Genomic DNA, 27,873 nt, shown 5'->3' on the forward strand with positions numbered 1-27,873 from the left:
ATCTAGGTGGTCGGGCTGCTCTGTGCTGCTGTTTCTTCTGCACTTGCTGACAGAGACTCTGAACAGTCCAGCCTTCCCTGTTGCTTGTGGGGTCCCTTTATCTGAAATTCTAGAGGGATCTTCCAAATCTGACTATGCCTCCCCCTCCTAGAGAGATTCTTCAGGACAAACTCCAGGGCAGGTGTGGACCCAGGGCTGAAGCTTCACAGCTCTTAGGGCCCTCTTAAAGAAGAGTACACCACATCTTAGTTTTGTAACTTTTGCAAGGATGCACGACCTGGTGAGCCCATGTCGAGAGCATGCAACCAGGGCCCGGGAGAGTGAGGGACCACCCCTGGGCCCTCCTGGGCCTCCCAGCAGATCCTCCCGAGGGGGCGCGGGCAGCCCTCACGTATCCCTCCTGCTTTGCCCTCGGCCTCCTGCCCTGTCCCTCCCCAGACCTGTCCTGGGCCCTGGCTGTCCCACACCACTTTCATGTCCTCACAGATGTCGAGCTCTCGCAGGGCTGCACTTCAAGTGCGTCCCGCCCCGGCCCAGCTCTGTCCCCTCCCCAGGGAGTCATCCCTAACGCCCTGTTCCCACATCACAGCCCATAGCCCCCATGGCTTCACTGCTGTCCTTGCTGGGTTCCTACAGCCCGTGAGCCCTGGCGTCGGTGTCATGTCGCGGGGAAAGGCCAGCCATGGAGTCAGACATGTGGGCTTGACTTCCAGCTGGGCCTCTCATCAGGGCTGTGACCGCCAGCAGGCCACTTATCCCCTCTGTGCCCTATTTCTCGGCAGTAAGGGGCAGGCACCACGCATCCCCTCACTGACTTCTGATGAGATTTCTCGGGTTCCTTTGGTCTCAAAACCCCCAGGTTTGGCCTGGGCCACTTGCCAGGTCATCATGGCACACTTCTTTCAAGTGATACTTGTTTTAACCACACTGAATGTTCTGACCTTTCCAGACTGCAAATGTAAACATGACACCCTCGGCTTTCCGTTGCCCTTGGGAGAAAGTGTTCTCTGTCCAGTGGTCCATGAGTCCCAGGGTCTGGCCGCCCCTGCCCCGGGCACCCTCTCCCTCTGGCTCTCATGCTCCAGCCATGCTGGGCTCCTATGGCCCCATGCAGGGGCCACACTCCCTCTGCCCATGGCATCTGCTGTGCCCGAGATGCTCTCCCTCCAAAGTATTGACACTAAGGCCAGTAATGGAGCTCCCAGCTGCCTCCTCCCACCCCGGGTCTCTGACCCAGCCGCTGGGGTCCTCTGTGACTGCTCCCTTCACCCTGGAACTGCACCCCTCTGTCTTCTCTGCCATATGGACACTTCAATCGGAGGGGTACCTGTCTGTCCCTGCTCCATGGAACTGCAGGCCACAGCCGCCAGCCCGGGGCCTGGCAGATGCCCAGGGCGTATTTGCGGAATGTTTGAGAGGAGGAGACCTTGACCCCCCACGTCTCCCCAGACCTGTGACCCCATCAGCGTGGTCCTGTGTCCCAGCCCTGCATCCTCCCTGTGGCAAACCCCTCCCCCGCCCCCACTCACCAGTGCCTGTGGTCCATGTGCTGCCGGAGGAGGGTGTGCGGGGCCACCGTCCCGTACTTGTCCACCTCAGGCATGTTCATGTCGTCGATGAAGTAGACCAGCTTCTTGGTGCCTGGTGGCCCGTAATTCCGCCCTGATTTCTTCTCCAGCGGCTTTTCGAGAACACCTAGGGAAGGGAATGGGGTGACTACCACGGTGCCTGGTAGATCTCAGAGGCGGTGGCCCAAAGGGTAGCCCTGGGGGCACCAAAGACAGGCGGGTTGGACTCCCGCCACCTCAGGAGTAAAGGAGAGGGTGGTGGGCACCACTGGCTCCAGGCAGGGACACAGGAACCTTGCGCTCATCGACGTCAGGGCCACCTGAGACTGGTTAGGAGCGGAGCTCCCTGTGGGATCTGCCACCCTCGTCCCCCTGCTCTGGGCATAGAGAGCAGTGGGTGGGGGCACGGGAAGTGGAGAGGCAGCTGGCCAGCTCCCGGGTCTGCAGTAAGAAGGCGCTGTGAGGAACGTCAGGGTGGGACTGGGAGGCAGTCGCGCGCGTCAGATGAGAGTGATTGGGTATGTCGAGGCCAGGCCGTGAGGACCCACGCTTGTCCTCAACCTCACCCTGCAGCATAGCTGAGGTCGTGTAGAAGTTGAAGGGCACGGCCTGCACTAAGTAGTCGTCTGTGCTCAGGCTGTCCAGCTTGTCCCCCATCAGCACCGACTTGCCCGTCCCTGCGTTCCCCACCAGCATCACGGGGCACGACTTCTCCACGAGCAGGTCCATGAAGTAGCGGATGCGGATGGTTTCCGTGGTGTGCACCAGTGAGGCCTGGGGGAGGGGGCAGGAGGATGGGGGGGGGGGAGAGGGAGGAGCTGTAACCCCAGACACACCCGAGCCTCCAATTCCCACCTTCCCAACAAACTTGCAGACCTGGACAGTTTGTCAAATCCCCAGTCTTACTTGAAAGGTCCTATTGTTGAAAACCGTTTGCGACTGGACATCCCATTGAGAAGCGAGTGGGATGGGGCTCTGAGTCCTGCTCCTAAATCGTCATAAATCGGCACCGCTCTGGGCAGTTACCTGCAGCGGGACATCAGGGTCCAGCTCGAAGCGGGGCACCTTGTCCGTCCACGGCAGGAACTTTTTGGTGTCGGGATCTATGTAGTAGTCAAAGATCGTTCCCTGCGAGGGGAACTTGATTGTCTTAAACTCGTTGATCCACCATCGGCTGAACTCGACCCGATAATCTACAAGCTGTTGGGAAACAAAATAAAGCACAGAAATGGCCCAGCTGAGAGGGATGCCGGGAGACCGAGTCTGGCTGGCCAGGCACCCGCCGCGGCCGGCTGCTCACCTGGTCCTGGAACATGGCCCCTCCGAAGGCCCAGAAGCAGGCGAACACGAAGTAGAGCTCGTACAGCTCCTTGGCAGAGTCGGGTGGTGCGTTCTTCTCGGTAAGGAGGCACTCGAGCAGGTACAGGATCACCTGGATGACCGTGATCTCGGGCACCGGAGTGATCTTCTTAAACCCGACGCGAAGCTTGTCCAGGCAGGTGGGCAGGTACTTGTCAAAGAGGATCATCAGGTTGGCCTTTTCCGACTGCACCTTGCGCCTCTCTATCCAGCTGCTCACCACCCTGGGGAAGACGGGGAGGTGCTGGAGGACTGGGCCGCCACGTTGGGTCCCCCTGGCGACCCTCCGCTTGGTGAACGCTTCCACGTGATTCTGGTACTCCTGCCTGGTGATGGGGCTGGTCCCAGACCTTAAGAGGATCTGATGAGGGTGTGCTCTTTCCCTGGGATTCTAGCTGTGGGGTGCTGTCCTCCGAGAACAACTGGGAGCCATCCTTCCTACCCCCAAATGCAGATAATACTGAGGACAGTAGAGCTGGATATAGGAGAAGAGGAGAGGAGAGAGAAGTTTCATAACATCATCTGGGGGAGAGAGAGGGAGGGGATGGGAAGGGAAGGGAAGAAAAGGGAAAGGAAAGGAGAGGAGCAGGGACACATCATCGCATTATCTGGACTCCTGGATCCAGCCATGCCTGAAGCATACATGGTGAATTGAGCCAATTGACACATTTAATGGAAGAGTCCAAACCAATACAACAGGCATTCCTGAGGAGCCATGTTGGGTTGCCTGGCACACACACATCTCTGGAGTGGGTGGCATAGAGGTGGCCCACCACGGCTGTGAGGGGTGTGGATTCTAGAGCCCGACTGCCTGGCTTGAGTGGGCTCTAGCGTGGCCAGCCATGGCCTCGGGCAAGTTACTCAACATGTCTGGGTCTCAGGTTTCTCATCCGTAAATGGGAGTGGTGATAGTCACTCCCGTATTTGAAGGACTACCTGGGCTGATATTTTTAAAGCTCATAGAGGGGAGCCTGGTCCACGGTAAGTGCTAAACAAGTGCCTGCTAAAAGCGTAAAGAGCGTCCGGCTCCCTTGCGGGCTGACGAGCTCAGTGAGCTGTCCTTTCTAGGATGCCCAAAACGTAAGCAGGAAGCTCGCGTTACCCGACTCAGCTCGCCTGCCCTCCGCAGCCCCAGCAGACATGCCTTTCTGCAAGTGAGCGCATGTTCTGGAAGCTCTGCCTCTTACTGCACCCCTAGCAGAACAGAGAACCAAGAGCTCAAAAACTCTGCCCCGTTGCCCCTGGGTTCACTAGGTAACAGAGCAAACCTTTAAACACTCTACGTCCACAAGCAAACACAGTGCAGTTGAGAACTGAATTCCAAATACAGTTTGTCTTCAGAATGGAGACCAATGTGCAAATCTATACATAGACTGCTGCATTTGCCTTCTATCTTGAAGGCGGATATATCAAATTTTAAATTTTGACTTGTTAGAGACATTTAGTGCATGCAAATGTGCGCGCTGGCTTTGATCTGGAAAGCCGACCCACACCCAGACCCAGACCCGGACCCCGGGAGGACGAGTGGCTTCCCTGCAGGCTCCTGCCCTGTCCCCAGAGGCCACGGGGCCCCTCTGGCCCTGGAGCTTTGCTTCACCTCCCCCTCCTGGATACGCTCGGCCACCCCTGCCTTGAGTCATGGCTGCCGCTGCTGGAGGGCTGCTCTTTCTCTGGGCTGGGGGCCCTGAGCAGGCTCTCAGCCTCTCCAGTTCTCTCCAGCAAAACCCGGGTCTCCTCCTGGTCCCCAGGATGCCACTCACTCTCTTGGTTATCCTTCTGGAGCCCCAAGAACCGCTCCCGGCTGAAGGGTGAGCCTTTGGGTCCCGCCCCTGCCCACCCCTGCTGATCTTCCGCTCTCCTTCCCGCCCCCGCTGAGCGTCCACTGGGCGCCCCTCGGCCCCACCGTCTCCTTCCCGTACTCTTGCGTCTTAGCGGCTCGCGCTCAGACTTTGCTCCAGTTCTCTTGCCTTGTCTGCTGCCCACCCTGGAAACGCCCAGACATGTATAGTGGGCAGAATGTGGGCCCCTCAAAAGACAAGTCCGCCCACAGTCTATGAATGTGGCCTTATTTGGAAAAAGGGTGTTTGCAGATGTAATCAAAATGACGATCTGGAGATGGTGCATCCTGGATGAGGGTGGGCCCTGATCCAATGACTGGTCCTTATGAGAAGAGGGAAATTAGGACACAGAGGCATGTGCAGAGGGAAGACCACGTGAGACTCAGAAAGGTGGCTGTGTGATGGGGTGATGTGTCTACAAGCCAAGGATTGCCAGCAACACCAGAAGCTGGGGGAGAAGCCCTAGAAGAGATTCCCCCTCAGAGCTTCCAGAAGGAACCAACCCTTCCAACACCTGATTTCAGACTTCTGGCCTCCAGAACCAGGAGAGAAAAAACTTCCATTGTTTGAAGCTGCCCGGTTTGTGGTCCTTTGTCATGGCGGCCACAGGACACTAACAAAGCAGGATGACAGGTGTTGCTGGAGAAGGCGGCATAGTGGTGCTGGGTCTCAGCGGCCCCCAGGCCCCTGTAGGTCAGGCCAGCTCTGGTTCTGTCCCTGCAGGGTCACTGCACTCATGTACCCCCCCAGCCCCCGCCTCGCTGCATCGGGAGACGGCAGTCTCACTTCCCACTCGATGCACAGACGCATCGAGCATGAACTCTCCTCCTCCCCTTCTCTCCCCACCGGCACACTTGCCTGTGCCTGGAAACACCCATGCCTGCTCATCTCGCCCCAGCTGCTACGAGACATTTCCAGAAAGACCCTCATTACCAGGGCCTCCTCCCAATTCCTCCTGCACGAATTGCCATCTGGCTTCTGCCCCTGTCGCGCCAGGAAGCTGTTCTTCCTGAATTAATGGTGAGCTCCCAGCTGCCAAATCCAGTGGCAACTTTCTGTCCTTGGCTCCTTGACCCTCCGGACGTGACCCTCTCGACGCTGCTTCCCTCCTGAAGCTTTTTCTTCCCTGGCTACGTGGGACGTCACCTCCCTGGTTTCCCTTCTACCTGTTCCTTCTCGAATCCTTCAAGGATTCTTCTTCCTCCCAACATCTCTTACCACTTTCCACATCTCTCCGGGAGACCCAGTTTCCCCAGCACGGGGCATCCGAGGGTCAGACACACAGCAGGTGCGCTGAAAGCACGGGTTGAATGAATGAATGAATGAAGTGGACGACTGAATGAATGCAGCCAAGGTGTTTCTCCTGAGCCTGTCAGTCCCAGAATGTTGCACTGGGGTTTCTACTCAAGACCACGCAGGATGTCCTGGCGTATAAATTACTAGCCATGTGTCCAAGTACAAAAACATGCCTCCAGGATCAATGGCAAGCCTTCCATTTCTTAAGGTTTCACACATTTCTCACATCCATCCCTCCTCCCCTGTCGCCAGTGGCCACCCGTCATCTGCTGTCATGAACTGTCCTCGTCACGTCAGAAGGGGCCCCTGTGCCAGCCCTGGAGGGTCAGTCCCTTCCTGCCAGGAGAATCCTCACGCCTCACGCTCCATCCACGAACACCGGACCACCGCCAGTTCCCGGGAACCTCACACTCTCGCCCTGATGCCCCTTAAATGTTGGTTCTCACTTGGAATGCTTTCCCCTATCTGTCTACCTGGAAAGCTCCTTCTCCTCTCGGGGGTCAGCCCCAACTCCAGCTCCTCCAGGAAGACTTCCTGTCTCCACAACAGGCCCAGACCCTCCCTCCCTCCTCCTCAGAGCTCCCTGCATGTGGTACAAACTTCTGTTTCGTTAGCTGCCGTGATGCAGAGTCGCCATGCATGACATCACTTATTCACACGTCTGTCCCGCCTCCTTTCATTGCCCCCACGCTGCTGCCTGGGGAGGGCCCAGCACAAGGTATTTATCGTATGAATGAACGAGTGAGTGAATGAATGAATTCATACACAGGAAACTCTGAAACGCCAATGCCCTCCTTTTTCTCTGCATAGTTTGGAGCAGGAGAACAAAAGCCCAACTCACGGGTTCCACCCTAGGTCTGCCGGGTTGATGTACAGAATGCCGGCTCTGGAGACGGTGGCCGGTGTGGCCGTCCTCAGGTGGCTGATCTCGAACACCAGCCGCATGGTGCGGTTCAGGGGGATCCGCTCATTGCTGGCCAGGGTGAGGACCTAGTGAGGGACACAGGCCTGTGGATTTCAGCCCCAAAGCACCCTCGTCCTGAGGGTTTCACAGGTCACATTTCAGAAGAGGAGGAGGAGGAGGTCGGGGACATCCCCCGTACCTCTGCCAGCCACCAACCAGCTTCCCTAATCCAGCGACTCCCTGCCGTCCTCGATGCCAGCCCCCCCGGCCCCTCCCACCCCCGGGCCATGGAGAGCGTCCAGATGTGCGTGGATGACGTAGGACTTCACTCTGAGGCTAAATTTGCCTTTCAAACCATGACCCCGACCCCTCCCCAGGAATTCTGGGGTTCCCTCCTCCACCCAGTTGAGAATCACTTTCTTAAGCTGCTTCTAGATAATTCTCAACACTGTCCGTGCCTTCCAAGATATTAGCTACCCCTCCGACATCGTGCCACGTGTCAGTCAGACAGGAACGCTCTCTACACCTGCATCCTTTGCCCACGCTGCGGCCAAAAAGCAGGTGAGCCGGGTGCACGTGGGCCTGCATCCTGCAAGGAATGCGTCTTGTGATAGGGGGGGCTTTCCCTCGTCCATAACGCTTTGTGCAGAACTCCAGGCAGGCCCCCTCCTGAATCCCCATGCACAGTGGGTCCTGTCTGCTGAGTGCAGCAGGCGAGACACGTGGCATGTCCCACATGCTCCCCTCCCCCACGTTACTGCCGTTCTTGGGGGGTCAGCTCTGGGATCCAGGGGCCCCTTGTACCTTGTTGTCATCCATGACTGTGTTGAGGGACTCGATCCACATGGGGTCTATGTCCCCGTCCAGGACGATCCACTTGGGGCCGTCGTGAGGGATGTTGGCCAGGTCCCGCATGATGGTGGAGAAGAGGCCTGTGGGCGGCGGTGGCTCTGTCAGGTCCAGCTCTGGGTGGCTCTCCCTGGGGCCACAGGGGCTGAGACCGAGCTCGCCCCCTCTTGTCCCCTCTGGGCCAACACTGGCCTCTCTCTCAGAGGTGGCCAGTGCCCTACTTCAGAGGGACAGCGGAGGCCCTCAGACAGGAGGGGACCTGGCTCATTTCCTGCCCTTCTCCTGACCCTGAGGACCCACCTTTGTGACTCCACCCCTGACCCTGCCCCCCAACATCCCCCCCAAGTCTGGTCCAGTTCTCAGATTCAACAGCCCTACGTGGAAGGCCACTGCCCCGCCCTGCATCCCTTCACTCATCCCTTCCCTCTTTCATTCATTCACTCAATAAAGGTTTGCTGAGTGGTCTTAAAGAGTCAGGCTCAGGGACTTCCCTGGTGGTGCAGTGGATGAGAATCCGCCTGCCAATGCAGGGGACAGGGGTTCGATCCTTGGCCCGAGAGGATCCCACGTGCCGCGGAGCAACTAAGCCCGTGCGCCACAACTACTGAGCCTGTGATCTAGAGCCCGTGCTCTAGAGCCCGTGCTCCACAACAGAAGCCACCGCAATGAGAAGCCCGCGCACCGCAACGGAGAGTAGCCCCCACTCGCCGCAACTAGAGAAAGCCTGCGCACAGCAATGAAGACTCAACGCAGCCAAAAATAAAATAAATAAAATAAATTAATTTTAAAAAAACAGAGGAAAAAAGAAAGAGTCAGGCTCAGAGCAGGGGGCGTGGGGACAACTGAAGCCCCTGCCCACCCCACAGAGCTTGCATCCCAGTGGAGGGGGTGACGACGCAAGATACACGTGCGGAAATAGATGCCAAGTCACAAAAAGAAAGCAGGGAGAGGGGCAGAGGGGGATGTGGCGGGCAGGGGGCCCCTCACAGAGGGGAGACTGGAGCAGAACCCCCCTGGATTCCTGTCCCGGGAGGGGGACGCATGGAAGCTTGGGTGGGGCGGGGGTGGGGATGGTCCCCTGGCAAGCAGTACACACCCGCCTCTTCCAACCCCTCCAGTGCCCCTTCCTCCGCCTGGACCACCCTTGGGGCCCCCCATCTCCCCTAGCCCCTCACCTGTCCTTTCTCCAATGTCCCGAGTTTTTTTTTTTTTATATAAAGCACAGATCTCATCAAGGCCCTTCCCCAGAGAAACACCATTCCCAGCACCCGAGGCTCCAGCCTGCACTTCAGGGCTCTCCTCCTGTGGACCATGGGGTGGGGGCCCCGTCTCCCCTCAGCCCTGCTTGAGGCATGTGTGCTGACGCTACGGTGTCCATGGCTTCCCCGGTTCCTCCCGCCTGGGAGAGGGAACCAGCCCCCGTCTGTGATCTTCCTGCTCTCCACAAGCACCATCGTTATGCACCACGTGTATGTGTGGGGCCCCCTCACCGCAGCTGGACCCGCTGAGGGTCTCCCTCGGGGGCTCGGCCACGTGCTCACTGCACAGAGGCCGGCCGAGCGGCCACGACAAAGCGGGCCCGCCGTGGACCCAGGCCTGGGACGCCTGCTCCGAGCCCTCGCCCTCTCGGCCCTGCCGGGGAAGCTGCTCCCATTACCATCTTTCCACTCCCTGGTCACCGGGTTGATGATGCCGAAGAGCTCGTCACAGGTGACGGCCTTGGGGTCCAGGTCCACGGCGACCGGCTTCCTCTGCAGGTTCTGATAGGTCTTGTTCAGAGACTTGAGGACCTGCGCCGAGGCGGGGGCTGCTCACGCAGGGCCACATCCCGCACCCAGACCCTGCGCTAGGGCCCTCGTGTGAGCTCCAAGGGCCCTTGAAGACCCACAGGCAGAATCCCTGCTCTGGGCCTGCTTTGCTTTGGCGACACGCAGGTGAGTTTGCGACCCCCAAACAACGTCCAGGAAGACGCTGAAACCCACAGGCCGGGAAGACGCCCTGCGACTGTTCCCGTCTGTGCGCGGCGGAGGGCTACTTGTGCCCAGACCGGGTGAAATTCATACTAGTTCCCTGATAATAAAAGTAACGTGCTCGCCGAAGGAAAAATTAAAGGAAGGAAACTACCTGTAATTCTTCCCCCTCCAGAGAAAAGGGTTTCTGAGGACATCTGAGGATGTTTCCCATGGGTATATGTGTAGACATACATATACACATTCCTTTTTAGAGAACTGGTTCGTACAGTTTCTGCCTTTTAAAAATAACTTGCAGTGAGTGTCCCTCATGTTACATAGTCTTTGGAAATGATCTTTAATAATAGCATAATAGTCCATCCTGTGGGCGGCTAGCTGAATACTCGGCTGGTTTAGAATTTTCCGACGTTATAGCTATCAGTCACGTTGGCCGCCACCCTCTGCTTTCCACCGTGCCCCAGGCAATGGTAGGGGGCGGGGGACAGGAGGGTGGGGGGTTGGCTGCAGAGAGGCGGGGTGACTGATATCGAGGGGGAAGGAGCAGGAAGAGGGGAGGGCCTGGGAGAAGGGCCTCATCGTGGGACCAGGGTCCGCTGGCCACTCCTCGCCTCCTCCTCCGCCCCCGGCTCCCCGTCACAGCTTCCTTCCCGGTCCCTGACACCCTTCCGCCCGGGGTTGCACTGGGCTGGGTCCCCGGGTGGGCATGTACCTGGGACTTGCCACTGCCCGCGTTCCCGATGACGAACACCGAGTGCCTGACTTGCAGCAGTTCCTCCAGCTGCACCACCTTCAGCACGAAGCTGTCCTCCGCCTGCAGCTTGAGCTCCACAATGCTCTGCTTGATGACCTGGGGCAGGCGTGTGGGAACGGGGCGCTGGGACCGCCGTGCAGCGCGAGGGAGCCCCCTGCCCAGCGGAGAGACCAGAAGGGAACAGCGGCCCTGCCCATGGGGATGTTTACGTGCTCTGCCGTGGGTGCTACCGAGAACCCCGTGCGGGGAATGGGTTTGCCCAAAGCACCCTCCACTTCCTTTCCCGATGCCCCCAGAGTTGCAAGAGGGGCTGGGGAGGCAACCTGTAGCCTCAGGACGTTCCTCGGGGCAGAGGGAGCCGTGCGTGTGTGGCCATTGCCGGCTGGCAGACGTGACCACCACCCCAGTGTGGTACCTGCCACTTAGGCAGGTGACCGGCGTGACCCTGGCTGTACCCACCTTCTCAAAATTCAGGTCCCGTTTCCGAGGCACGTCCATGGCGGGGAAGAGGTCCCCGATGAGCCCCATGAACACGGGCAGGTCGTCGGTGACGATCTTGGGGATGTTGAAGTCCCTGAGCGCCCTCATCAGCACCTGGTCCTCTGCCCGGCTGGGGTCGCCCCTCTTCAGGGAGCCGGCCACCACCAGCACAGACTTGATGGCTCGCAGGCCCCAGTCATAATGATCCTGCGAGTGGAGGGCAGGGGTGGGCGGGCGTGAGCGCGCCGGCGGGGGCGCTGGGACCGAGACCCGCCTGCCGCTGGGACGCGTGGAGGCTCCACCAGGCTGTCTGGGAGGCGTCCGGGCCACCTGCGTTTGTAACCCCTGCCGACCCCAGCTCTGCGGGCCCAGGACGTTGTCACGCACCTGCTTCGACAGCAGCTCTCTGCACAAGGTGTAGAGCGTGATGAACTTCCTGGCCAGAAGGCGGGCCTCCAGAAAGCCCTCAGACACCAGCATGATCTCGCATATCAGTTCAAAGTCGGGGACCACCATGGCGCAGGGCCTGAGGGGGTCAGCAGGGCCTGCCTTGGCTTCTCCCCCTCTTCCAACCATGCCCCCACCTGCCCCTTGTCACCTAGAGGCACACCTCACCTGCCAGGAGGAGCACAGCGTCACAGGCTGAGAGTCTAGGCGCGGAGCCGGGTTCCCAGGCCCCCACCCGCCGCTTGGCTCCGTTCCCCGCTTCGCTTGTTCCTCCTACACCCTGCAGGGGGCGTCTCCAGGCCCTGCATCCCTTTACTCAACTCCTCTGAGAGTCACCTGAGACCTGTCCTCCCTCCCTGGCCGGTTGTGCCTGAAACGGGACCTCCACCCCACGTGTCAGAGGCCCTGGCGGGCTGGTCCCTCTCACTCGGGTCTTGTCTCCAGACTCCTCCTCTCCCACAGCCCCCTCTGGTCAGCCTCGCCCTCTGCCCTCCGCAGCACCCTCCTGGGCACTTCCTCATGCCATCCCCACCCACTACACACCTGAACAAGGCCTTTAAGTTCTCAGGCAGCTCCGTACGTCCGGCGTACCCGGGGTTCATGGTGATGAAGAGGCCAACAGTGGGGATGAGGCTTATCATCTCTCCCAGGAAATTAAACGTTTTTTTCTTGGCCCGAATTGCATCTTGGATACATTTTACCTAAACAGCGTGTACACAGACGCGTTCACGTGGGAATGACCACCTTCGACAGGCTGGACAGATCTTCGTTTGTGCTAAAGCGTGTGGCTGTGAATTTGCAGAGGACCTTCCTGATTTTTCTTTTTTTAAATCAAACTTTAAACTTTGATACAATTGTAGATTGACATGCAGTTGTAAGAACGAACGTGGAGGGGATCCCATGGGCCCCTCCCCGGTGCCCAAGGGTGACCGTAGTGCAGCATCACCGCCAGGACAGCAATGTGGAGATGATGGGACATTTCCGTGACCTCAGGTGTTGTCACCCTCTATAGCCACCCCCACCATTCTCCCACCCTGCCCTCCCCTGACCCCCTGCAACCACTCATCTGCTCCCGTTTCTGTGATTCTGTCTTTCGTGAACGTTAGTAAGCGGGATGGTACAGTGTGTCATCTGAGACGGGCTTTGGTCACTCAGCGAGACGCCCTGGGGATTCCTCCAGGTTGTGGTTGTTCCTTGATATTACTGAGTGGCGTTCCACCCCCTAGCCGTTCTGTGTGTCCCGTTCCTGCTCGGGCAGTGTGACCCGTGGGAGGGCTGATGGGTAGCCATCCCCACATCAGAAAGTCAGCCCCAGGTGAAATCTGAATTCAGGGACCATTAGCTGCCTTTGACCCTCGGTGGTGCTGAGCAGCTGCAAACCTCCAAGCCACCACTGGAGGGCGCCCTGCAGCCACAGTTTAAGCCCTGACCTACGAGCCTGGGGCTTTGGAGCAAAGCTCACGCCTAGTTGTCCAGGACTTTCCTCCCAGACTGGTCTGCAGCGTGCGGCTCACAGGCCAGCAGGACAGGGGCTGGCGGTGGGACCCCTCCCCTCCACATGGAGCCTCTCCTAATGTTCCGTTCCAGTTCCTGCTCCTCCATCTGAGTCAACAGAGCTCTATGTAATTATCCTGGGGTCTGTGCACTGACTTTGGGGGCGGGGGTCCCCAAGGCAGCCGTCAGCATCGCCCATGGGTCCAGGGGGCACTGGCTGCCCTCGTCCTCTCTTTGCCGTACTGACCTCCAGCCCCAGGGCTTGGGGATAGTTCCATGTCTATGCCGAGGTGGGGAAACAACAGTGGAGGAGGCCAGCTACCTGCACTCACCCCTAATCCTGCCAGCAGACCCATTCTACAGATTAGAAGATGAAGGCACAGAGAGTTCAAATAAAGCCCAGAACTAGGCAGTCCTGGACTCTGTCATGGGTGTTCCCAAAATACTTGGGCTCATTTCTTCCTTCTCTCCCTCCCAGCACCCTTGTCTAACTGATAAACTCCTAGACATCCTTCAATGCCCAGCTCCATTGGTAATTGAGACAAAGCCCTCTGTCCTGGTCCCCTAGGCAAAACTGATTATCCCCTCGTCTGTATTCGGTTACATATGTGCCACTGGGTCTGATCCTTACTGTTTTCCTTCTGTGTGCCCCACCAGACTGTGGGCCCCTGAAGGACAGCGCTGGGGTCCCGCTCACCTTTGTGCCACACCCCCAACTCAGTGAGGCTGACCTGACCCCACAGGAAAGCTGACGAGCCCCAAGCCGGCAGGGCAGTGAGTTCCCGTACGTGACCCAGAGACCACGCGGGCCCTACCTGTACGGCGATCACAGACAAGACCTCCACGGAGATTCGATTAAACTCATCGAAGCAGCCCCAGGCTCCGGTCTGGGCCAGGCCCTTGTAGATATTGCCACAGGACTAGAAAGGGTGAGATGGGAGAAGCACGCGTGGAGAGCCCTGCCGGGAGCCCCTACCTGCCCCATCAGCCCCCTGGCCGAGGGTCAGGCTTGGGAACTTTGGGGCCCTCAGAAGGCTAGAGGCAGGATGTTCACTCCCTGGGAGGGTTAATACTGCCCCGGGGCCAGGTGCCAGGAAGAGCCCAGACACTCCCTGGCATGGGGGCTTTGCCTGGGCTCAGATAAGCGAGTTTGTGTAAAGTTCAGCCCTTGCATTTTCCACTAGCACACAAGAGAGGGGGCTTCCCTCTAAGGTAGGGGGACGGACGGCAGGCCCCAGCTGGATAATCAGGATGATTCTTCAACGTTTATATACAGGATTCCTTCTGGGAGGATCCAGCTTCAGATTTCACTTATCTAAAACCCAGGAGGCCGGTGTGGGCTGTGGCCTTGAGAGTCAGACGGGGCAGCTGTCCCCACCCTCAACCTCAAGATGGGGTCCCCTGGACTGTGGGGCTCTGATGGGGGTGGGGCAGGGAGGTCCCCTGCAGGCCTGAGCTCCTGATCTCAGTGTCCCCCCGCCCCCCAGGGGCTGCTCTGACCTGACCTCCATGGTCACCTGTCTTCTGGGCCCTTTGAGAACTGTGGCTGTCCTGCAAAGTCTCCAGTGACCGCTAGGACCCGGCCCGTACCCTATACCCGCCCCTCATGCTACCCCGCCCCGCAAGCCCTCAAAGGTGCTCACTCTGTCTGGTGCCCCCAGTTGCCGGGGACAAGCTTGGGATGTAGGTTGGGAGGGGTTACCTCCCCGGGGGGAGGCAGGACGTTTGGGGCTGGTTGTGCCCACCCTGAGAGCCTCTACCAGACACGCTGGTCATGCTGCAGAGGCCCAGCCTCCCAGGAGGGCCAAGGCCGCCAGTGGGGGCACCACTCCTCAGCCTGTCCGTCTGGTGGACGCCGTCAGCAGACTGGGGAGCTGGTGCCTCCTGCCTGGGTCCGGCCTGCGGTGCCCACACATCTAGAGCTCACTTGGGGCGTGGAGGCTGTGCCTTCTGAGGGGGGGGCCCTGGGTGGTCCTCCCTGGGGCCGTCAGGCCCCCCCGGGCCTGGGCTGCGTACCTTGTAGTCCATCTGTTCGGAGCAGTTGAAGACGTAGACCATGGTGCCCAGGGCTCTGCCCAGGTCCTTGGTCGTCTCCGTCTTGCCAGTCCCGGCGGGGCCAGCGGGGGCTCCGCCCATGACCAGGTGGAGGGACTGGGTCAAGGTTATGTAGCATCTGCAAAGGACCTCCGATCACCTCGCGGACGGCAACCCCACAGCCGCCCACTTCCTTTCACTGTGGTTCAGTGACACCCCCCGAGCCCCAAGGAGACACCAAAGGGAGCCGGTGGGAAGCACTTGTGACGTCACCAAAGAGCAGACACCGTCTTGCAGGGGCGGATGCCACATGGGGGCTGTACCCAGCAGGGCGTCAGAGGAGGAGGGCACTGCCTAATGTAAGAGTCACATCACAGGCACTGACGGTTCGCTCTGAGCTGCTGCTGGTCTGAGTGCTTTTTGCTGTTAAATGACTCGCTTGACCCTCAACGAGCTGCTGAGGATTTATAAAATAACGTCCCCACTTCGCGGGTCCTCAGAGAGGCTGAGCAACGCCCCCAAAGCCGTACAGCCAGTGTCGGAGGGAGGGAATAAGACCATGGCCCCCGGGTCTGGCTGCCTGGCCGGTAGCAGGACTGAATCTGACCCAAATGCCCGGACCCGTCAGCCTCAGCAGGGCACGTTCGGGTCTGACAGCACAAGGACTCACGGGGAAGAGCCCAGAGAACAGTGTGCGTTGCTCAGGGCCAGGCAGGAAGGCGGCCGGTGCGTCCTCACCTGTCGGTGAGCGGGGTGATGACGAGCCGTGGGGTGTTGCCCAGGTACTCGTACGAGTACTGGATCTGGGCATCGCAGATGTTGGCAAAGCAGTGCTTCTTCTCCTCATCCCAGCGGTGCCGCAGCTGGGACTGCCAGGTGAAGGCCTGGGAGCTCTCCACCTGCGGGAGGAGCAGGCCGGTTTGCCTCCTGGTGGTCCCTGACCCCGGGGGAGCTTCCCGGCCTCCTGCTCCTCCCGTGGTGCCCACGTCAAGCCTAACTCCGTGTGCCACTGAGTCTCGCTGAACCATGGGCGCCCCTGATTGGGCTGCTTGTCCAATCGCTTACCAGGGGTGAGACTAAGGGATGAAGGAGGGGGTAGCCTCTGCCCGGAGCAGTGTCACCCGCCTCCCTCAACCCAGGATGAAGCAGCGATAACTGGGATGGGGGCGTGGGCTGGAGTCCCAGGCACCAGACCCCAGCAGGGTTCCCGGCCCTTCCCGGCGCCCGTGCCTTGGCGGTGATCATCTTGGCGACCACATCCCGGGCGTGGACGTCGATGGTACAGATGGTCATGATCTTCATCCTGTCCCCAGCGTTGAGGTTTCCCACAAGCAGGCTGATGAGTGCATTCAGCTGACTGATCTGCAGGAGTGAAGGCACCTCGGCTGGGACACCGGTCGCGGGGCAGACTCCGGGCTGGGCGGGTGCCCCACGGTCGGGTAGGGAGGACCCCCGTGCTCTTGTTCACAACAACAAAACACAGAAAGAAGCTCTCGCTATCCCCCGACTGGGGGTGGGGTATGCTGGGGAACAGGCCCCCCCATGGAATATCAAGGAGCCACTAAAAATGGTGTAGAAGAAGATCTGATGCCGTGAAAGCCGGTGGACATTATGTAAAACCAGGATTTTAAAGCTGTGTGGACAGTTTATATATTTTTGCCTAGGAATCGATTATATGCACACAAAAAGATTAGAATGTTAGATAAGAATTTGTTGACGGGGTTATATATGGGTGGTGGGGTTTTTGGTTGCTTTCGCTTTTATTTTTTAAATTATCTTTAGTTTCTAAATTTCTAAGCAAGAATCTTTTAAAAAGTTAAATCAAAAGGGAGAATTAAAGTCATGTACTTCTAAAGCGGTTACTCTTGGGCAGAAGGATGTTGAGGCGGGGTGCCAGTATTTGGTTGCTTTTGACCCTCAGAAATGGCAGTGGCAGAAGGGGGCACCTCAGAGCAAGAAGCTTTGGATGGACATGGGATGGGGGCACACACCTGTTTCTTGTTGTAATCTTTGATGGCGTTTTCGTAGCCTTCCTCCAGCCTGGCAAACGCCAGGCCCACCTCGGTTGTCCACCAGATCTGGGTGCACGAGAGCGCAATCTGAAAACAGAGCGGCCCCCGGCCCCCCGCCAACGTGAGCATCGTTCTCAGTGTGACAGAAGAGTTCACATCAGTAAGGTGGCTGTTCTCTGCCCACTGCGGCTAACCCAGGACAGGTGAGCTCCGTCCACCCAGCCTCAGACCTGGGCGGGGTAGTCAAAGATCCACTGCTCCCTTGGCTTCTCCTCGTAGGTCACCACGGCTTCCGGGATCTCGTGGCGGACGGTGGCGCACATCCTGTCCAACACCCGGTTCAGCCAGACCTCCACCTGGGGACGGAGCCACAGGGACCAGAGAGGGGTGAGCACAGCTCATTCCGATGGCTCGCTTTGTCATTTAAAAATTAAATTACCATTTGTCACCAGCTTGAATGGTAATGACCAGCTTGAAAAATGTGGTCAGCAAGCCCAGCTGTACCCGCAAAACTAGTTGCATTGGGCATTTGTGTGCATTAACTGTTTCTACACAGAGAAGGGAGGGGAAACCAGAGAAAAATCAAGAGGAGAAGATAGTCTCTGTCTGACCCTATGGAGTGGTGCTGACGTGCAGAGGCGCGGGGCCTGTCCCCCCAGCCCCGCTGCCCCGTGCCCCTTACTAGTGGAGCCCCCACTAGCTCCCCAAGTGCATCATCTCAGGGTCTTAGATCGTCACGTGGACAAACTTGCTGACGAGCCTTGTGTGTATCTTAAAATACAAAACTTCAACTAACTGCAACCGGGGTGGGGGGGAATACCCAAATGAGGTAATTGGGTTGGTTTTTCTTTTAAACTATGACAGTGCAGGCAGAGCTCGCCGTAGTTCGTGGTTACATCTGTAAGCAGTTACGTGTGGGAAGCATCTGAACAAACTGAGGACTGGATCCTGTCACCGGCCTGCCAGCCCCATCTGGCCAGGTTCTCCGAATTCAAGTTGTGGGAGCTCGGGTTTTCTTGCATGAGATTTTTACCCCCCTAGCTGACTTACCTCTGAATTACATTTTTGCTTAGGCTAATGTCAAGGTCGATTCGGAGGCTTGATCAATACTTGGGCAAAGAGATTGGGGGAGGTGGGGTGTGGAGGGCAGCCAGGAAGCTTGCTGTCAGCAGAAGAGAGCAGCCTCCTGGGGTGGGGGGGAGAGCTGGAAAGGGGGCCGGGCTGCCCAAGGCAAAGGGACCCCCTCTGCTAAATCAAAGCAGTAAAGCCCCTTACGCTAAGCAGGGATGAGAAGTGGGTAGTCCAGGTGTGTGTGGCCCCCTTCAAAGCGGGGGGCGGGGGCTTCCCTGGTGGCGCAGTGGTTGAGAGTCTGCCTGCCAATGCAGGGGACACGGGTTCGAGCCCTGGTCTGGGAGGATCCCACATGCCGTAGCGCAGCTGGGCCTGTGAGCCACAATTACTGAGCCTGCGCGTCTGGAGCCTGTGCTCCGCAACAAGAGAGGCCGCGATAGTGAGAGGTCCGTGCATCGCGATGAAGAGTGGCCCCCACTTGCCGCAGCTGGAGAAAGCCCTCGCACAGAAACGAAGACCCAGCACAGCCATATATAAATAAATAAATAAATAAATAATTAAATAAATAATTAAAAAAAAAAGTGAATGGGAAAATTCCTCTTAAAAAAAAAAAAAAAAGCGGGGGGCGGGGTGCCGCCAACCCTAACCCCTTGGCATTAATAACAATAAATAAAATACTAAAGACTCAATGGCATTAATAAACCTTTTCTCCCCCTCCCTCCCCTCCTTTCTCTTCCTGTTTTTTCTCACAATGCACCTCATACTGTGTAGGTAAGGCTGTGCTGGAAATTCTATAGAGAAGCCCCTTAAGCATTTGTTCTGAGAGGCAGAGGGAAGAGAACAGAGGGGTGGTCACAGGCTGCTGGGGACAGCCTGTCTGAGGCCGTGTGGCCCTGTACACGCCGCACTGTCGTCCTGGGTTGGGGCGGGGGCGTCCATCCGCACACGCACGCACCTGCCCCGAGAGGTCACACTCCTGGTCAAAGGCCACGTACTCGTCCTCCTTGCTGTACATGCCCAGGCCAAACCTGAGCGGCTTCCCGTCGGCATCGAGGCGGAACTTCAGTTTACACAGGCTGTCGAAGAGCTTGGACAGGTGGCGGCTCACCTGGATTGGGCAGGGGCGGGGGGTGTGCGGATCACTGGATTTTGCAGCCAAGGGGTTCAAAGGGGGGGAGATACGCAGCCTGGGTCTTCCTCGGGTGGTTTTAAGCATTTTTTTTTTTTTTTTTTGGCTTATACGCATCCCCCCACCCCACCCCCTGCCTCTGGGATGTTGACTGAACGCACTTAGCCAACAAATGGCAAAAACTGCTCTCAGGCGGAACCTTCCGAATGTCTGTTCCTGAAGATTTCTTTTCCTTGAGAAGGTTCTGTCCCGGGCATGGGACCCGCGTCCCTAGGTCAGACGCTCAGAACCTAAATTGTCGGCCATCCTGTGGCTACCTTCTTGTGCGTCTGGAACTTCATGATTAGAATAAGATACAGTCACATCCCTTCGCTGGGGTAGCTAACCCTCCTCTCTTTTAGAAGAGGAACCTCAAGGGACCTTTTCTTCCTGGTGCCTGGGATTTATTTGGATGAGTGGGCATGTCTCTCAGAAACGGGCATCTCACCCATTTTCCAGAGGACGCGGATGAGGCTCGGGGAGGCAAGGGCAGGGTCTGAGACCAGTCCCAGGTCTTTCTGTCATGGCCCAGCCCCTGGGTGGTTTCAGGTGTGGATGACCTCGTGGAGGTGCCACAGGGACACCTGTGGACACTCCTCCAACATCCCAGGGCCACCCGGACATGGAGCCAAGCAGGGACCCGCCTGGAGCCCGGAGGCCGCACCTGAGGTCGGCCTCTCTTCACAGTGCCAGGGGCCCACCTACCTCCACAGGGTCATTTCCGTTGGAGAGAATGTCCAGGAGGTCGGCTGAGGAGACAAAGTAGAACCTTGGGAAAGCCAGTCTTTTTGTCTCTAAATATTCGGCCAAGGCCTTTTCACACACGGCCAACCTTGGGGGAGGAAACAAGGCTGCTGAGTCCTGCTCGACGGAGGGTCTTTTCCAGCCCATCCTTCCACGCGCTGGACGGACAGCCCCGGAGACGCCCAGGCTGTTCACAGCCCCAGTTTGATTCAAATCTTCCACACTTGTTCTCTGCCAGCCCCTGACCTGGTGGGTGTCCCCAGGTATGATGGGGTACAGTTTAATCTCTGCAGTCATTGCTTCTCCTGAGGCTGAAGGCCCGCTCTGTGGCCGGCGTGGCAGGATGTGGCCTGGGAGCTCGCACTCTGAGGAAGGGGATGTATTAACCCACAACCTGGGGCTCTCCCCGTCCTGGCCAGCAAGGGGCGCACGACTCGGGTTTCTGCCACAGTGAAGCCCCTCGCCTGGACAGTGTGGGACCCACCTCTTCTTCAGGTTCTCAAGTTTGTCATAGAGACCAGGTTTGTTGGTGGCTTCGACCACGTTGGGTGTTTTCACCGCCTCCTCCATCAAGGCCTGGGAAGAGAAAGGGACCGCCACGGCATCAGGAGCCCCGTTTCCTCCCACGGAGCCATTTCCGAAAGTGCCCAGGCAGGAGCGAGAGAGCTGTGCTCACCTTGAACTCCTGGTCGATGTCGTCGAAGCGTTTGGAGTCCTCCGGCAGCTGGGCGCGGATGTCTTCGGAACCAATGAAGATGCTCTCCAGGTGGCTCCAGGCTCTCTGGACCTCGAACCAGATGGAGATGACCGAGTCCGCTGTGGACAGCTTCTGCTGCCAGCTCGTCACCTCCTTCAGGAAGTGGGACAGGTACTTGGACATCATCAGGTTCTGCAGCTGCACCTGGTTGTCCTCCAGCGTCTCCACCAGCACCTCATCCGACTTGAGCATCACGGTGCCTGTCCGCGGGTGCCGCTCGTGCTCAAACTCCATGGTGGACCAGGTACTATCTAGGGCTTTCAGCACCTTTTGGGGGAACAGAAATCGGGTCAGCAAGTGTCTGGCATGAGGGGCTTGAAAAGGACCCAGAGTTTCCTAGAACATGGAAGGAACCCCTTCAGAAAGGAAGGGCTTTTCAGAAAGCCAAAATGTTCATTCCAATGTTATTTACAATGGCCCACAGATGGAAACAACCCAAATGTCCCTCAGTGGATGAACAGATCAACAAAATGTGGTGTATTCATATAATGAAATACTATTTGGCCATACAAAAGAATGAAGCACGGGCACATGCTACAACATGAAGGCAACTTGAAAACATGCTTAGTGAAAGAAGCCAGACACAAAAGTCCACATATTATGTGTTTCCATTTATATGAAACGTCCAGAAAAGGCAAACCTATAGAGACAGAAAGTGGGTTAGTGGTTGCTTAGAGCTGGGGTGGGGGGCATGAGAAGATGGGGGGGGGGGTCATAGCTAAAGCGTCTGGGTTTCATTGCTTTTTGAGGAAATGAAAATGTTCTAAAATTGACTAATTCTAATATGTGATGGTTGCACATATCTGTAAATATGCTAAAAGCCATTGAATTGTACACTTGAAATGGGTGAATGGTATGGTGTGGATTTATAGCTCAATAAGGTTGTTAAAAAAAGAAAGCCAAAATGTGACAATTCAAACTCAAAAAACAGGTGAGGAGAGAGGTCTGAATTGCAAAGGAGTCATCCAGAGTCTCCGTGTGTCCTGGGACTGCCCCAGGTACTGGCTGATGGCCAGCCCTCCTGCCCCCGTCCCCACTTCAGCTTCTCAGAAGGCAGAGGCAGGATGGACCACAAATGAGGGTGCTTCGTAGGAGAGGAGAGTTCAGTAGGGTTAGGCAGGTGGTTCGGGTTCAGCATCATCCCCTACGAAACGCACTTTGCTGTCAACAAAGGATACCTTTTCCATGCCAGACTCTTTCACAGCCTTGTCTACGATGTTTCGGACCTCATCCTCGTATTTATGTAGGTTCAGCTGGAGTAAATCCGCCAGGGTGGTCTCATCTGACATTTCAAATTTCACCTACGGGAAAAAAAATAGGCACATTCCACATAAGGTCACATGTTCTCCAGTTGAGGGACAGCTTTGTCCTTCATGGAGAGGCAGGCGAGGGAGGAACCCAGGCCATGGCGGGGGCAGTTGGAAGCTCCGTGACTTGGGCAGGCACTTCTCCAGGCCTCGCCTCTCCTCCCTGTAAAACTGGTAACAGCAGAGTCCATTGATAGGGGATTGAATAGTGTCCCCCCCAAATTCATGTCCACCTGGACCTCAGAATGTGACCTTATTTGGAAATAGAGTCTTTGCAGCTGTTAAGGATCTTGAGATGAAATCGTCCTGGATCAACTGCATGGAACCTAAATCCGATGACAGGTGTTTTCCTCAGAGAAAGGGGAGGGAGATTTGAAATGCAGAAGAGGCCACGTGACCACTGAGGCAGGGATTGGAGGGATGCGGCCACAAGCCAAGGATCGCCTGGGGCCGCCGGAAGCTGGAAGAGGCAGGGAAGGGCCCTCGCCTAGACTGCCAGAGGGATCACGGTCCTGCTGACACCTTGATTTCAGGTTTTTGGCCTCCAGAGCCAGGGAACAGTACACTTCTGTGGTTTTAAGCCCCCCCATGGTGTGGGGCTTTGTTACAGCAGTCGCAGGACCTGATCCACCACCTCAGGAAGCTGCCGTGTTAGTAACAGGTGTGGCCAAGTCACAGGTACTATTACTCCAGTAACAATAGCAGGTATTTTCATGGTGTCACCCAGTCCTCAAATCCTTCTCGCTGTCACATAGACAGACATTTCCAGGCCCTGATTCCAAGCCTGCCGTGGAAACTGGTTTAACCAAGTGACGGAATCGAGTGTCTCTCAATCATGGTTGGGAAAATACCTGCCCGGGTCTCAACAGTCCTCGGTGATGCCCAATTCCTGGGACGTTTTAGTTGCTTGTTGATCACCGCCCGGGGGTCTCTCCCAGGCCCTGGAGGGGGTACACGAGCCTGCTGGTCAGTGGTCTCAGTACTCAGGATAACCCTTCTGCTTGCCTGCTTCTCCCCGCCAAGGCCCAGGCCACATCCCGTGTGCTCCTGAAGCCGTTCCAGCTCTTGCCTCGCCGTGGAGGTGACTGCCTCCTCTGTGCTCCTAGAACCACCCCTGAGCATCCCATTCGGCGTCCCGAACCCCGTGGCCCACGCTGTTCTTTCCTCCTTCGCTTCCCCGAGAGCAGGGCCCGTGTTCTGTCTCTCTGCATCCTTGGTATCTACGTGGGGCCTCTGCAGAGTAGCCGTTCCACAGAGTTTTGTTCAATGTTTGCGGACGGTGGGGATGTTCCTATTTGCCTTCTGTGAGTGTCAAGGCCAGTGACCACACCCCCCCACCACTGGGGAATATCCCTGGGAAAATTTGGGTGCTAGGACTCTGTGCTCCTGTGGCGCATGGGGGACGCGGGAAGCTATTCCTCCTCCCCAAACTTCCTGAGCCCCAGGGACATTCACCGTACAACCAGAACTGGCTGCATAATTTGCGGGGCCTGGTGCAAATGAAAATGATGGGGTCCCCTGTTAAAAAATTATGAAGGACTTCAACATGGTGACAGCAGAGCATCCAACCCGGAGCGGGGCCCCTCTGAGCGCAGAGCCCGAGCATGCTCAAAGCCGGCTTTATCAGCGCCAGCCCCGCCCATCCGGTATCCCGGTAGCGAGTTCCCAAGGAGCAGCGCCCTCCTCCCCCGAGGCGCGGTACCTGGGTGGCCTGCATGAGCTGCTGCCAGTGGCGGTTCCGGATGGCGGGGTTCTGCAGCTCACTCACGGCGCGCAGGGACGTGACCATGTTCTTCACGGTGTCGTCCAGCCCCACGAAGGCATCCCAGCCCTTCATCTCCTTGTCCAGCGACCTCACGTCCTTGGCGAACTTCTTACAGTCTAGGTCCATCTGCTCGACGTTGATGTTCTTCCACTTGGTGGTCTTCCAGTCATCGATGCTGGTGTTGACCTGAGATGGAAACTCTCACTCTCACTCCTCTACTGGGGACAGTTCAGGAAGGCACCTGTGCCACCTTCCTGCCATTGCTCTCAGGGAGCAAAATCCAATGAGGAGTCTTGAGAACTAATGACTGAGCTTGGTAAAGTGGGTGGATACAAGGGGAAAAAAAACACAACAACCCAGTTCTATCATGAAAGATTCAACTTAAAAGTCAGCAGTTAAGAGATAGTTTGGCAAAACGTGGGTCTTGTCTCTGCTCACCAGGATCTAGTTCTGTCCCACTTCTTGGTGCAGCCATGGAAGCTGCCTCGACCAATGCAATGTGGGTGATGCCCGACACTTGGGGGCAGAAGTGTTGGCTTGCCAACGCCTGACCCACAGTTCCCTCTGTCTGCCTTGGCAATGGTGGATGCATGCATTGAGCTGCCCAAGGGTTGCTTGCAACTGGAGTGTGGCCTTTGCGAGAATGAGAAATACATGTCAGTGGTTAACTACACACAGTTTTTTTTTTTTTTTTTTTTAGGGCTGTCTGTCACTGCAGAGTAACCTAGCTTATATTGACTGATTAAAAACACCAGAAGAAATTTCACTCACGACAGGATGAAACAAGACACAGGCACTACTGGGGGACAACCCTACCAAGAGAGGAGACAGAACCCTGCGAAGCCACAGTCTTTAATTAAGGGTAGGCTGAGAACAGCTGTGAAGCTGGACGGGCCGGTCCTGGAGGGGGTCAGAGTTTGCTGAGACAGGCCTGGGGTGGAAAGACGCGGTCTTGACAGACATCCGTGTCAGATAAAGACAGACAATTGGGGTGTTTACAAGAGATTTACTTTGCAGATCCCAAGACTCGAAACCTTAATCCCCACAGGAATTGATGGCCCTTTCTGGTGGGTTTAAGCTGCTCTGTATCCTGTTATCATAAAATTGTCCTGGCTAGTTTGTTTTGGAGAATTTTTCTTGCAACACCCTGACCAGAAATGTTTATCGTTATCTCCTGGGAAAAGTAACCTGTATTCTTGGGTCTGCGCTAAGTGTTGTTTATCGAGGGAAAGTGCAGCACCCTGATCTGACTTCACCGACTGTTCAGTAATGTCGTTCATGCACAAGAGACTTGAATTCTGTGAATTGCGAAAAAAATAAAGCATCGAGAGGCATCGATGGGTTCTCTCTCTTTGTGGGTGGTTGTGAGGTAGCCTGGGGCTCCAAAGATTTTTTTCCCCCTCTCTGTGAGAAATAGGTAGATTCAGCATGGTCAGGATGAAGACATTCATTCACAGCATTTTACTATGATGTAATAAAAAAAAATAAGATAACTGACAAGACAGAGCCTGCTCCTGGGTGGGGACAGTGAATATGGCTGTCAAGAGGGGAATTCTCCCCGGATTAGCTCATGGAGTAGATTTAACTCTAGCTACACTCGTAAGAGTTTTCTTTTGGAGGGAGGAGGATTTGTCAGAGACTCTGAAGTTCGTTCAAGAGCACAAGAGAGAAGAGCTAACACAGACTCAGAGAACGAATTTATGGTCACCAGGGGGAAAGAGGGGGGAGGGATAGATTGGGAGTTTGGGATTGACAGGTACACACTGCTGTATTTAAAATGGATATGTGTAGGGACTTCCCTGGTGGCGCAGTGGTTAAGAATCCGCCTGCCAATGCAGGGAACATGAGTTCGAGCCCTGGTCAGGGAAGATCCCAAATGCCGCGGAGCAACTAAGCCCATGCGCCACAACTACTGAGCCTGCGCTCTAGAGCTGGAGAGGCACAACTACTGAGCCCAAGTGCCACAAATACTGAAGCCTGCGTGCCTAGAGCCCGTGCTCCACAACGAGAGAAGCCACCGCAATGAGAAGCCCGTGCACTGTAACAAAGAGTAGCCCCCGCTCTCCGCAACTAGAGAAAGCCTGCGTGCAGCAACGAAGACCCAACGTAGCCAAAAATAAATAAATAAATATATTAACAAAACAAATAAAATGGATACGTGTATATGTATGGCTGAGTCGCTTTGCTGTGTATCTGAAACTATCACAACATTGTTAATCGGCTATACTCCCATATAAAATAAAAAGTTTAAAAAAAACCTAAATTGTATACGGAATAAATACTTTAATTTCTCTAAAAAAAAAAAAGAAAAGATAACCAGGGACTTCCCTGGCGGTCCAGTGGTTAGGACTCTGTGCTTCCACTACAGGGGGCACGGGTTCGATCCCTGGTCGGGGAACTAAGATCCTGCATGCCTCGCAGCATGGCCAAAAAAAAAAAAAAAATTAAGCCATTATCTATTAAAAAAAAAAAAAAAAGACAACCAACAAGGAGCTACTGTCTAGCACAGGGAACTCCTCTCAATACTCTGTGGTAAATGGGAAAAGAATGTGAAAAAGAATAGATACACGTATGTGTATAACTGAACCACTTTGCTGTACACCTGAAACTAACACAACACTGTTGATTGACTATACTCCAACACAAAATAAAATGAAATAAAAAATAAAAAGAGAGAAGAGCTAAAATATCTTTGGAAATAGAGGAGCCAAGAGGTGAGACTGTGGGGAACTAACACGTGCACATACGCTGCGGACACACAGCCTAGATACCAGGAGGAGTGAGGCTTCCTACTCTTTTTGCCTCCATCAACCATCGAAGGCGGCTGTTACGGAAGGATAACGGGAGCGCCCCCTCTTGGTGCTGGGATGCTGCCCATGGAGCCCCCCCAGTCCCGCCCCCTGAGGCTTGGCGCCCCCCTCACCATGGTGATCATGTCCCAGAGCTCCTTCAGCTGGCGGACCTCTTTGTGACAAGACTTGAGCTGCCTGTGGTCTGGGACTGTGACCTCGAACAGGCTCCCGGATTTGCACAGAGCCTCCATGACGCCCTCCATGGCCGTGATGCTCTTTTGTTGCTGGGTGCACGCAGAAGCCGGTGAACAGGGTGCCGGCACCCGGTGTAGCCTTCCCCGTCTTCCCCGCCACGTCCCCGTGAAGCCCAGAGCCATCAGTACGCTGCACTCCAACGCCACGCACACAGGGTGGCGGCAAACTTGCCAGCTGGGAGAGCAGTGGCCTCCCCGCCCACCCCCAGCTTCTCCTCTGATGGGAGGGTGGCTCATCTCGGCGAGCTCAGGTGTGAGGACTGACTCTTAATGGACGTTGTATGAACGCCAGACTTCCTCCTAACATTTTCTGACTTCCCAGAATCTCCCCCATTCTCTCACTGTATATATTTGTATTGTATTAAAATGTATATAAGTAATGCTTGATTGCTTTGAAAACTAGAAAAATCTAGATAAACAATGAGGAGGAAAAAAAGATTCGTCCTGAGCCACACGACTAAGTGCGGGCAGCTGCGAAAGCTTTGGTGTGGAGCGTGTACCACGCTCGACTGGGTACACAGGGGGGTCCTGAGTGTTTGCACCCTGCCTTGCAGGCCTCTCTCACCAGGGACGTGGTTCCTAAACAGACTTGACAGGGGAGCTCTTCAAAGAACCTAGCCTGCGTCCATGGCTAAGTGCTTGGGGGCTCAAAGGAGAGAATGGTGGCGTCTATGCTGTGGATTGGGGGCGTGGCTGAGAAAATGCCCATGGAGAAAGGGCAGGATCTTGGCCTCTGGGAAGGTTGGAATTCGAGGCTGAGCAGGGGAAAGAGCAGAGGCTCGGGGGAAGGGAAACTGTGGGGTGGCCCTAAAGGACATCTTGGGGTTCCCTTGCGCTCACGCCTGTGGTACTGCAGAGTGTGGTCGAGGTGTGGGCTGGGGCCCGGGCACAGTGGGGGCTGAGCACTGTGCCGGGAGCATTGCGGTGCCCCCCCCTGTGCTCCTGGTGGCCCCCCAGGCCCCATGCACCCCAAACGCCCCTGCCAGGTGGAAGTCAATGGGGCCTGAGCCTGA

At 56.4% G+C, this 27,873-nt stretch overlaps 1 protein-coding gene across 1 annotated transcript in view; it reads right to left on the bottom strand.

The window, feature by feature from the left end:
• The window catches only part of DNAH17 (dynein axonemal heavy chain 17), a gene marked incomplete at its 3' end in the record, with an annotated part of 118,884 nt that overhangs the window by 45,377 nt on the left and 45,634 nt on the right, over positions 1–27,873 (bottom strand). Inside the window, exons 24-47 of the mRNA XM_082371732.1 lie at positions 26,738–26,890; positions 23,752–24,000; positions 21,921–22,043; positions 20,662–21,009; positions 20,470–20,561; positions 19,947–20,073; positions 19,029–19,181; positions 17,233–17,358; positions 16,982–17,089; positions 16,221–16,352; positions 15,729–15,889; positions 14,973–15,129; positions 13,772–13,876; positions 12,006–12,163; positions 11,403–11,541; positions 10,995–11,222; positions 10,494–10,631; positions 9,472–9,604; positions 7,770–7,897; positions 6,903–7,051; positions 2,869–3,151; positions 2,595–2,768; positions 2,135–2,342; positions 1,530–1,695 (exon numbers count right to left, since the gene is read on the bottom strand). Of these exons, the coding sequence (XP_082227858.1) occupies positions 1,530–1,695; positions 2,135–2,342; positions 2,595–2,768; positions 2,869–3,151; positions 6,903–7,051; positions 7,770–7,897; positions 9,472–9,604; positions 10,494–10,631; positions 10,995–11,222; positions 11,403–11,541; positions 12,006–12,163; positions 13,772–13,876; positions 14,973–15,129; positions 15,729–15,889; positions 16,221–16,352; positions 16,982–17,089; positions 17,233–17,358; positions 19,029–19,181; positions 19,947–20,073; positions 20,470–20,561; positions 20,662–21,009; positions 21,921–22,043; positions 23,752–24,000; positions 26,738–26,890 (3,938 nt within the window). The remainder of the gene's footprint in view (positions 1–1,529; positions 1,696–2,134; positions 2,343–2,594; positions 2,769–2,868; positions 3,152–6,902; positions 7,052–7,769; positions 7,898–9,471; positions 9,605–10,493; positions 10,632–10,994; positions 11,223–11,402; positions 11,542–12,005; positions 12,164–13,771; positions 13,877–14,972; positions 15,130–15,728; positions 15,890–16,220; positions 16,353–16,981; positions 17,090–17,232; positions 17,359–19,028; positions 19,182–19,946; positions 20,074–20,469; positions 20,562–20,661; positions 21,010–21,920; positions 22,044–23,751; positions 24,001–26,737; positions 26,891–27,873) is intronic.

This window comes from Balaenoptera borealis (genome assembly GCF_965194805.1).
Source record: "Balaenoptera borealis genome assembly, chromosome: 20".
In the NCBI taxonomy this organism is placed as follows: domain Eukaryota; kingdom Metazoa; phylum Chordata; class Mammalia; order Artiodactyla; family Balaenopteridae; genus Balaenoptera; species Balaenoptera borealis.